This window comes from Lepisosteus platostomus, chromosome 2, assembly GCF_059453375.1.
Source record: "Lepisosteus platostomus isolate fLepPlt1 chromosome 2, fLepPlt1.hap1, whole genome shotgun sequence".
NCBI classification, from domain to species: domain Eukaryota; kingdom Metazoa; phylum Chordata; class Actinopteri; order Semionotiformes; family Lepisosteidae; genus Lepisosteus; species Lepisosteus platostomus.
The window spans coordinates 29,194,388-29,206,421 of record NC_142612.1 but is presented as its reverse complement, the minus strand read 5'-3'; the positions used below and the strand labels follow the sequence as shown (position 1 = coordinate 29,206,421).

The 12,034-nt window shown below is 37.0% G+C and overlaps 1 protein-coding gene across 4 annotated transcripts in view; it reads right to left on the bottom strand.

The window, feature by feature from the left end:
* Positions 1–12,034, bottom strand: part of farp1 (FERM, RhoGEF (ARHGEF) and pleckstrin domain protein 1 (chondrocyte-derived)) — a 110,323-nt gene that overhangs the window by 86,597 nt on the left and 11,692 nt on the right. For all 4 annotated transcript variants that reach the window (XM_088604093.1, XM_088604119.1, XM_088604111.1 and 1 more), the window contains exon 2: positions 11,159–11,358. In XM_088604093.1, the coding sequence (XP_088460219.1) occupies positions 11,159–11,329 (171 nt within the window). In that variant the 5' untranslated portion in view covers positions 11,330–11,358. The remainder of the gene's footprint in view (positions 1–11,158; positions 11,359–12,034) is intronic.

The following is a 12,034-nucleotide window of genomic DNA, read 5'->3' as shown; positions in this document are numbered from 1 at the left end:
ATTAGTTCTCTGCGATGACTGAAGTGGTTTTCCATTTGGGGCTTGTCTACAGCTTTTGATTCCCACGGATATTGATTTCAGCGATTTTAATTCCAGTTGTAATAACTACCTTGTCAAGGCTGCTGTTGTTTCCGTTTTCTGTGAAGGGTGTAGTACAACATTTCAGTCAAATCTGCCCCAATAATACAGCTGAAAAGGTAGTTTACCAATCTACCGCTTACCAATCGGAACAAGCAGGACACAAGTCTGAGATCTGAGAAACCATTCAAGAGATGGCACAATGATATCCTTACATGGAGTAGTATAAAAAGTCCACATGGGCAAGCCTGGCCAACTGGCTTCTTCTCATTTGTAGCCTTTTATGTTGTTATAGAACCTTAAGAAACTGGGAAGTCTACTTTCAACAACACTAAATATAAATGTCCATTAAACAGAAAAGCTATACCATACACTTGGAAAACATTCCTGAAAACAACACTCATTGTTTCACAGAGATGTGAGTGAACAAAAATTAAATCTAATGTGGTTCTATATTCTATTTTAATGACAGCTTCAGAGGGAGAATGAAAAGCCAACATTAGACAAGTTATGAAAAAAGATGTATGCCCCTCATACAAGCTTTATATATAACTAAAAAAATGTGTACTTCCAGGGACACCTAATCAGTAAAAAGATTTTTTGGCACTTTCACACATCAAAATGTAATGTGTGTTGTGCTATGGGCACTCAAGCACAGCATTATAGCATAACAAACCACTTTGTCAGCTCAGACGTTTACCTAGTTTCCATTTACATTTACTCCAGTCATTTACTGAGCCACTTATACCTTTTGACTGTTAATGGGGAGAGAAGTCTGAATGAAAAAGCATGGAGCAAAAGAACGGCTCTATTCTCAATAGCAATTTTCTGCCTTTTCAGCTTGGGTACAGAACAAAAATGCAGCCTGGATTTCAAACAAAAGGTCAATGAAGGCCATGTGCTTCCAGCGTTTAGTTTAAACAGAACATTAAAGTGTCTGTTTCAATGTTAGTTCTTCTTAGAAGAAATGCTATAACACCACAGCAACTGCAGGCTCAAAACAGCTTCCCTGAACTGAACAAACTACAGCTAAACCAAATTAGCATTCTTTATCATTATTAAAGCAATCTGCAACCAATTATTTGGGTATGTTCTTTTTCCAAGTGAAATAAGGAGCCAAAAACAAATAAAAAGCCTCCTCTGGCAGGATTTGGTCTCGTATTGATTCTAACAGAAGGAGAAATTAAAACGTTGTTGGTAACCATGCAGAACAGATGTTTAGCTTTCCGTTACATTTTTAGAACTGGAACCAATAGTTACTTTGTGATTCATAACGAAATATTAACCACAACTATCTCAAAGGCACTTAATCTTTTTGCAAGCCTCTGGGCAAGCAAAAAGTTTCTCGAAGTCAGTCTTTTAACAGATCTACAGCCTCTTCTGTCAAATGTTCCAGAGTTTTCCAGGGTTTGGCTGGGGAGGCTAATTGCTTTCATTCCACTTCTAGATTGTTGAAAAATATACAGCAACAAAACAGTGCAACTCCCCACCTTCTATGTGTCCAAAAAATGAATGTGGGCACTAGATTGCCATCAAAACTTTAAGAAAAATTGGTTTCCATTTAGTAGGCAAAGGCTAAAACATCATGTTAACAGTTTGTTTAAACACGTTGACAGCACATTCCTGATGTTCAATTTATGGGGCTTGGCAGGTTCATATTTAGTTTCACCAGTACAAAAAAAAACCCTGCAAAATGTACTTCAGAATCAGTTCATTTTAGCAATAGAAAATAACCAAGGTCATTTAAGTTCTGCAGAGGACAGAAGGAGAAAATCAGAACTGAAAAGCCAAAAAAGGATCAGGTTTACCCAACTCAAATTCTGACTTTACCGGAATGGAATAGAAAAACAAGTTTTCAACAATGGGGAATACATTTCCAGGCTCGAGGGAACGTTCTGCACTGACAGGTCATAATAACTGACTTTTTAAATCTAGAAGAGAGAAGACTATACAGAGACCCAACTCGAGTATGCAAAATCCTCAAGGGCACTGACAAAGTCAACCCATTCAACTTCTTGAGAGCGAAACACAAAGCAGAGGACATAAGCGGATACTATGGGGAAGTACTTTTTAAACTCAGAACAGAAGGCATTTCTTTCACAAAGACTGTGGGAATCTGGAATAAACTACACAGCCATGTATTCAGAGGCGAAACCCTGGCTTCTTCAAAATAAAAAAGTGTCTGGGTGAGGTCTGTTGCTCAACTAGCTACTAGAAACCAAATCAGGTTGACAGGCCAAATGGCCTCATCTTGTTTGTAGCTTTTCTCATGTTCTCACTGGAAATACTAATTCTGCTGGCCAGACGATACTTATAGACCTACTTCATTAATAAAGAAATTCATTGTTTGAGGTATACAGACAGGAAATGTCCAAGCCTCTTAAATAATGCTCTGATAGTACTGTATCAAAGATCCCTCTTTTGATTTTTTCCCCTTTATCTTCAGCCACCGTATCAAGTGGTCCATCATGCACAGCCAATTAGAAATTCAGGAGGCAGGGGGATTTGGGAGGGGGTTGTGGGTACTACAATTAGGGGTTTCCATGCTGCCGCCCAAGGCGTGTCGTCACGGCAACTGGCTCTTGATGCTCAGTGATAAACAGCCCTGTACTGCTCAGCCTGGAGAAAAGCTACTAACAACAATGAACAAAAGACACAAAATGTTCCAGTTACCTGTAACCTTAGGTCCTGACCAAACAGTGTCTTCAGTTGTTCACTCTGGCTGAGCACTGAAGGTATTAATTTAACCCATTACTCCTCAAGGTACCTACAATCCAAAAGCTGGATAGGTTCATTGGCTTTGGGGGAAACTGGCCCCGGTGTGAGTGTATAAACATCTGTGTCTGCCCTGCAGTGGATTGGCATCCCATCCAGTGTCGACCCTGCCTTGCGGCCATTGCTTGCCAGGTTAGGCTCTGGCTCCTCTGTAACCCTTAACTGGAAGAATAGGATGGATGGATGGATTTGCCCCCATTAAACACATCACTACTTGTTCCTCATGAAATCTGTCAATCTATGGCTCTCCAGGGGAAGTGCTACACATACTGTACATATTCTCTTATGAAAAAACTGCATCTCCATCTTATTGCATTCAAAAGTACTTAGGGGTAACCTCCACGACAACTATCTTTACTTTTCTCCATCGCAACACCTTTACAAATAGTTTTATGTGATGGGTCAGATATTGTGTATAGCTCAGTTTTCTGCACAGAGGAGAAAGGAAGTTACAGTTCTGAAACCCAGATAAAAGGTTGCTTATTTATATCTAAGATATTTTCTTTCAGATACATTTATTATGTTCTTGTGCTATCATGCAGGCACTCATGTTCTGCTAACAAACAGGATTTTGAATGCAGAAAGAATAAAAAAGAAAGATTTGTAACTAACCAGTGCATTAATTAATTAGGCAAACCATTATCTGCTGCTGGGAGCAAAACCAAAAAGAAGCTCTATGGGTTATATAGTTTTGCTCCATTATATCCTTGTGTCAGAAAGAATAAAATTTGCTCTATATAAAAACAGGTCATTAAACTACCAAGGTGTTGGTTCCTCCTGCTTTTAATTAAACTGCAATTAATAAGCTATATTTCTATAGATATTAGACATTACCTAGATATTACATATTCTGCCTTCAGAGACGGAAAACTGCTTCTGACTTTATAAAGACAGAGATCGTTCTTCACACCATTAAGCAAAGTGGCTAAGTGAAAGCTTTTTTCATTCACTTACATTACATTTTAAAAGACATCTATTTCATTAAAGTGCGCTCTTCTAATAGTACAAATTGCATAATAAGAACCTTGTACAAATGAAAAATGCTTGAGTGGCTTATCTGCAATTTCTAGAATGGCAACTGGCAGATAAAACCATCAATAAGAAATAACTCTCTACAGACTCACAATGAACAGAAAGTACTGCCTCACTGAAGGCAGATTAAGCCAATTCAGCTCTTTTTTCTTGCTTTTTTTATGATGAGTAACATATGCCAAAAGCAGTAAACAAGTAGAATGAGTGGGGAACTATCAGCAATACATACAGTTCCATTCTTAAAAAGAATTTAAAGATTCAAGGAAATAATTATGTTCCCTCAGAGGCAAAGCTATAAACTTAAGCATAATTAATCAAGAACACTGAGTCAAATGAGAGTTAGACTTTTTCAACACCAGGGAACCATTTATGTTGTACATGTTTCTTTAGCCCTGGGACTACACTCTCCACTCAATAAAGTAAGATATTGACATCAAAGTAAGCTTAATAATAATAAGTCTGTTTCCTGTTTCAGTTATTTCATATCTGCAGGCAGCACTTGGTTTCACATCTAAACTACAGCCAATGTTTTTAGCCACTTCTTTAGATGCTGCACATGAACACGTATTAATATACCTAATTCAAAAACAACACATCCAAATGTTCAAAAACAGTCATTCACATTTTTAGGGAAAATTCGTAAACCAATTCTTTCCTAGCACAACAATGTGGATTTTAGTATGCTATAACATCTATGCAACCTTTCCTGATATGCAACATGACTGAATTTTCTAAATAGATTTTATTACCACTAGGCTGTATCCAATGTGATACTGGCTCCCTTCAATACAGAATAATGAGTACAGGTTTGCACTTTTCAACTTTCGTGCGATAGAGTTTCTACAACAGAACATTTCCTTTTAATAGTACGTAGTTAGAGAGGACTACAATTAATCTTCAATCAACTGTTCACAGGAAAGGACCAAAAAAAACAGAAAACCAAAATAGGACCAAGACATAAAAGATAATGTGTAAATACAACTAGTGTATACACACTACCTTTCTATTAAGATAACTGGACCTACTTTACAGATCAAGGTTTTTAACATACAGGAATGCAGATATCTTGATTCTTGCTGCAAACAAAAATGATGATGATTCCAATACATGGCTATGACACGTCTTTGGCAATGTTGTTGCTGACAAGCCAAATGACTTATATCAATTCTTACTCAGAGACAGCCCTTGAACCTTGAGTAATGTCTAGTCTCTTTAAGGACTGTCTAATAAAGGGGTGTCATTTTTATTTTGTTCCACCTGAGTTTTTTCAGCAAATTGTAATACTTCTGACCTGGCTGTGAGGAGTTTTATAGGTAACAGAACCTTTTACAAAGGTAATGTTTTATGTCTAAAACCATAATGAGGTTAACTGTTTAATAGCCTATTCTGGTAAGAACAAAAATCAGATACTATTAAGCCTTCCAAGAACCTAGTTTGACACCCAGCTTTAAACCATTTACTAAACTAGAAACAGGACAAACTTTTAACTGGTATTTTTAATAGATTTCACTGCACTTACTGACTTTTCAGATAAAAACAGACTATGGAAAAATGCGATGAAGAAGCAAAGAAGAGAATCAGCCACAATTTTTGAAAGTCAACCACAGCATTAAGTCCTCTTTAAACTTTGTTTGAGATGAACAAAAATGATCAAATAAGCATCCAATTTCTGAGACACAAAATTGTTGACTGGTTAAGCCAAGGTTCATGTGCAATGCAAAACAAACAAACTGTGTGTGGACTGTTACAAAGTAATCCAGACAAGCATACAACTTTGTGTTGACTGACAAACCAGATGATGACCAGCACAGTTCTTCATTCTTTATTCATATAAAACACCAATTCTCCTTTGAATGGAAACTTACGACGTGCTAACAAGGACTCATAAGCATTTCATGTTTAATTTAGCCTGCTTAGGAGACACACAGTTATACTGTATTCTATATACTTACACAGACAGTACATTAAGCATTAAATTTTAATCTGTTTCCTGTTTAGCCTTCAGAGGATGAAAACGATTAAATTTTAATGAATGACGCACACCAAGAGCGCATTGTTTCAAACGCTGCTTGTACACTTTTAATGAATACAGTCCAAAACAGTTGACCCAGTCTTCTGTGTAAATGGGAAAAAATATTTTAACTGGAGAATGAAAATGAGCTCAATAAGACAGTAACACAAAGTCACTGACAAGATAAAAAGGACATGAGTGTTAGAAGAAAATGATGAAAAGGGCTTTGAAATATATGAAATAAGTTCAATCTACATACTGAGGAGCTTCCAGCACATTTCAAACTTTTAATTAAAGACCCTTTCTGATCTTTACTTTAATGTGATATAAAAAGATGATTTTACTTATTCTGCATGCCAAAAAAATAAGCAGAAAGAAACAGGACTAATCTGAGTAGTTTATAACAGTTTATTTACAGGAGACACAGTAGTTGAGAAAACAATTATGTTCAGCCTATATATATAAAAAGCACATTAATGCAAAAGTCATACGAATTAAGTTTAAATGTGATTTTTTTTTGTTCAGGCAGTAAAAATCATATTTCACAGAATGCTGTGGTCACAAAAAGACATTTTCAAGTCTTAATGACCCAGGTACTGAGATTTTCTCATATAGCTTGTACTAAACCCTATGCTAATGTCATAAATCCTATGACAAAAACTGCTCTCAAACCTTGCCTGGCAGATCAGTTTTTCTTGTTTTCTGGATGTGGCAACCGATCTTAACCTTACTGAAGCTAAGCATTTCCAAAATTACTTTTCATGAAAGGCCATCAGCCTTCAGAGAGGCACTTCTCCCACTCTCTGACGTCCTCAGCTTCCCATGCTGGGAAGGTTTCCTTCTCCTCTTCCTTGACTCCCTGTCTCTGGGAATGTCCCCCACAGGAAGAGAGCTCCAGTCAAAGAAGCAGCACTTCTAATTCCAGGAAAACTGAGGCATTTCCAGTGACTGTGTGGCCTATTAGTCTGCCACACCCCATACTGTAGGTCACACGGTGCCTTTCAAGGAACAGAATTCAGGATGCACTACTCCTAGATCTCATTCTGGAATGCAATGAATGTATAAGGAAATCATACTAGAAAGTTCTTTATACTGTATAGAAGGAGACAGGATACACATCATATCAGGCCAGTTACTATGCAACTGCTTTTTTTAATAATAAGTATTACGATTTGAACACTGTGCCAATTCATAATACTCCAATGCTAAAACAGGACACAAATTCAATTAAACATTACATCAAAGTCAACCATATTCCACAGGGTTGGCAAGCCCTGTTCCTAGAATGCCAGAATTCTGCTGTTTATATAGCTCTTGCTAAATATTCAATACCTACATAGTGGAACTAATGATAAACATAACCAATTAAGTCCAATAATTGAACTCAATTGCTGAGGGCTTAGATGAAACAGGATGATAGGCCAGGGTTGATTCTTTTCTGTGTAAATGCATGAGGGACTCAGCAGTAAGCTGTTATTTTTTTTATAAATACTAAGACACTGCCGAGGAACACAATAACTGGCCTTTAAAAATCCTACATTTCCTTGAGAACACAACAGCAATTACCACACTGCACTCCGCATAGCTAACAACAGGGGAACAACATCAAGAGTAAACAAATTACAACCCAAATAAACCTTTAATTACAATTTCACTCAGACTTAATTGCAGTACTCCTCTTTCAAAGCAAGATTAACCATACAAAGCCTGCACCTACTGAATTATAAAGGGACAAAAAGAAGCCTGCTTATTTAGCACAGATGCAGTACTTAAATACTTTTTTGATAGTCTTAAACTTTCAGCATCAAATTAAACAAGTTCAAAATACTCAAAAAACACATGGAACAGGGCAGAAGCTATGCCTATTTTAATAACATGAGTCATGTTTCAAAATATTTTTTGCAAATAAACAGGATTCACATTCAAACCATCAAATCAGAAACCCTTTAATTACCGCTTAAAGGTTTTTTAGGTCTCATACAAAATCAGTACATCTTACACAAAGTTTGCCATTACTTATTTTGTCAAAACTAGATCCACAAGAAACTGTTTCCTGTGAGGGCCAAGCAACCTTTGTTTGAAAACAAGAATAAAAGAATGGCTGCACACGAAAGAAGGCCATTCCGCACATCTGGCCTGTTTGTCAGCATCTAATTGATCCCAGGATCTCAGCTGTTTAATGCAAGAAGGCAGGGCATCTGCTTCAATAACCGACTGGACAGTGTGTTGCATACTCCTACCACCCTTGGCGTAAAGAAGTGTCTTCTGTCTCAGTTTTTAAAGGACTTCCACATAGTTTCCACTTCTGTCTTCTGGTTCACATTTCGCTGTTTATTCTAAAGACATGGAGTTTGTCAATGCCTTTCAGGATAATGGATACTTGAATACACTATCAGGCCCCCTCATCGTCTTCTCTAAACTGGTCTAAAAAGATTCAGTTTTTCAACTTGCAGGCTGTTTCAAATGGGACACAAACAGCTGGTATCAGTCAGCCAATAGCTGTATCAGCTCTTTTTTTCCAGAAATGTTTAACACAAGTTACACCCTACCAACCAATCAGGATGTCTAACAGCACACAGCAGGTGAGACCAACATCATAAACGAAGAGAGATTCATTTTTTTATTAAATGCATCCCACAAATGCTTGTGCAATATTCTTTTATAGTAAAACCAAAAGGCTAAGGCTGAATGCATCCTTGTCAACACAAGCAACAGAGTCAACAGCCTTTTCCATGGAAAGAACTGAAATATTTAGGAGCCACAGTAGATCCGTATTTCATGCACATGTATTTTTAAGAGATGAGCAAAACAATCTGGATTTAGTTACAAAGACAGGCGTCAGTTGGGTTCCCTCAAAACCACAAATGATGCCCCTGTTACGGAACCTCGTCAAAGTTTTTCAAAACCAACAAAACAATGCAGTAATTCTCGAGAAGCCTTTAACTTCATTGCTGAAACCATAAAAACCCTAGGGTAGCTCACTACTATAATAAGAGCAAGAACAGAATCTCCTGTGCCCTATATCCTCAGTTCCTGTAAAAGGCAAACTTGTAACCTACTTACTGCTGCCTAGACTCTGTCCCTAGACTCCCCAGAACTCTAAAACTGCATTCCATCGCGATTTGGAACCATAATACACCCATTCCCGTGCAATGGGTAGCACTTTAAGATCACTGCTCTGATGTATTAGATAACAAAGTTTAATATTCCCCTCTGGATTGCTTTTGAACTTAATGTGAAGAATATTGCAAAGATATAGATTTTCCATTCAAATATATATTGCCAGGCTGTGACCTGTTGGTCTGTTGGCAAAGTGTTTTAAAGATAATTACTTAATTGAAACAAACTTATTACTAAACACAATTCATTTCTGTTACTTACCTTAATCCCTTTAATTTTTAAAAACTGTATAGCACATAAGGGATCAGTGAACAGTGTTTGTACAAAAGCAACACTGAAGGTGGAGATTTGCTTTATAGTATGTCAACTGAACAATCTGTGATAAAGTTATCTGCATTCAAGGCAAAACTCTTCACACATTCTATACCTAATTCTGTTTTGGTCATTTTGTCCCACACAGTGAGCACGCTCTATATAAACAGCAGATCTACAGACGGACCATCTGGAATGAGGTCAAGAGGTCTTGAAGGAACGGATTACTCTCACACCTAGTGTTTTCAAGTTTTGACATAATGAGTGTGATACTGAGCTATCCGTGCTGCTTACAACTAATTGGTGTATTGAAGTTAAAACCATGACTAATATTCTAAAGCACTGCATGCACTTTTGTGTAAAGGCTGTGTAACTCAAAAATCATGTGAATTTATTAAAATTTAAAGATGCAAAGAAACAAATCCCAATTGCATTTCCAGCTGAAGAAAAAGACTTAGGTGACATCATTTACATATAATAATTACATATTGTAATTATATCATTTGCATCTTCTTGATAATGTGGGGTAGAAATAAAAAGCAAAGATTGTTCGGATATATTAATAAAAGTGAAAATTTTAAATCATGTAACTCATGTAATCATGTAAATTCTATAACACACCACAATGACCTCATTTGGAATACTGGGTAGAATTTTACCCATCATACTACAGAAAAGCTCTGGAATCGGTCGACTATGTGGGTGTGACCAGAGTCCAGGCTTTTAGTCGTAAAAAATTCAAAATGTTTTGTCCAATAAGGCTACAATTGGACCCAATTTAAACATTCAAAACACTCAAAGGCACGTCCTATGTTACCTCTAGAGATGTCTTCAGAATCATCAGGAAAAGACAAGTGGAAACCATAAGTATATATAAAACTGACAATTGGAGGCATTTTATACACATAGGATAGTGAGAGTCTGGAACAAGATACCCGACTGTTTAGTTGAAGCCAATACTCTGGTTTCCTACAAGAAACAGCTGGAGAAAATCCTTAGATCAATTCGCAACCAAAAAGACAGACAAGCTGATTGGCTTCATGTAGTTTGTAACCCTTATTATTGCTCTTATAGTTAATATCAATCCCCCACAAATTTGTACAAATACACAAAATCTAAACAGTTACACCAAAAAGCTTTTTTTTAACCATAAAGCTATTTTTGTTTTGTTTACAAAAATCGTCCTTTGTACAAAGACCAGGATATAATAAAATTCAATGCCGGGTACCAGTATTTCCCACAAATAGAATACATCATTGTTTAGGCCCATTCATGCAATGAGCACTGCAAAGTTTAATTAGGTTGCCATGCCAACAAGTAACCCCTAAGAAAAGCCTGCTGTCTACATAACACTGTCATTTCTAGGCAAAGCTTTTGCTGCAGATAAAAATAGATATTCTTGTTGTGCAGCTTAAGTCTTAGAAATGTTGTGGCCTGATATCATCATCTATAATTATGTAAAAAAGATAGCCCAGAAAACAATATTGAGAGAATGATTCATTTGAGCATTATACAATATTTATTTTTCTTAACCCGCAGAATAAAAAAAAGTTATTTTTGCCAGACCACAAACAAGCACAAAATGAAACCAAATTTCATGTAAAAAAATCACAAACCACGCAAAATTAAAAAAATGTTAAAGCTCTGTTAAAGCTAGCAGCTTTGACAATAAGACCACGATGCAACGCAACATAAAGGAGAAAGCAGGACATGGTCACCATGCAAGGCCTGAACTAGGCACTCTTTCCAAAGTTTAGGTTTCCAGACAATATTGGTTTCTTTTAGGTCAATGAAAAGCGTCAGGGTTCTGCAGATTAAACATGAACTTACCGACACATCAAACACTTCCGCTGTGTCATCCAGCATTTGGACTTTGATGGAGACGTGTCTCCCTGGGGGCATGGCGGGTGGCCTCAGCCCGGGCTCCAGGGTGCTGATGCCCACACTCTCTTGGGTCCCCAGTCGCTGGCCTGCATTCAGCCTCGGCTCTGCCTCACCCATCTTCACAGTCCCGGCAGCCTCTGCGCTCTCTGCATTCACAAAGACAGCAAAATAAGGCTAGAGACACAATCCAGCACCACCAGGCTCACAAATACCTTTGGGAATGGGTCATGTCCAATCTATAGATGAGAAAGAGAGACGTCATGGACAATTTAGCCAAATTGCCTAAATAATCAGCAATCAGTCTAGGATGGATCTTAAGTCTCAGCATATTTATAATTCCTTTGTCAAATGCAATGTATTTTAAAAAGTGAATTTGTAGACATTAATCCCTTCAATGAACACATGTAGCCTCCTCTTTACTTAGAACCTAGTGTTTAATATTTAAAGTTTGAGTCATTATGTTTATTGAATAAACTGTAGTTTTTTTTTTAACTTTTTCCAGATTTTGAAGTTAACCATTTTTTTACACTCTGGGTTTTATGTGTAAGTCCATTAATAAGTGCTTCATCAGTATAAAAAAAATTGAAATTAACCGTTTTCAATGCTGCTCAGTTTCACGTTTGTAAAAATGAGTACGAATCACTTTCTGTCATTATTTTAAGCGGCTTCTGTATTTTTTGCATTAGTGGACTGCATTATTTTGTTGCTCTTTGTCCTTCACTGGACAGTAAAGGTTCGCATGAAACCGATCAAAATGGCACACTGAGAAAAATGCCTGGATACATTGCCTTTGTTCTGTACAACTCTGATTATTTGCAAAAA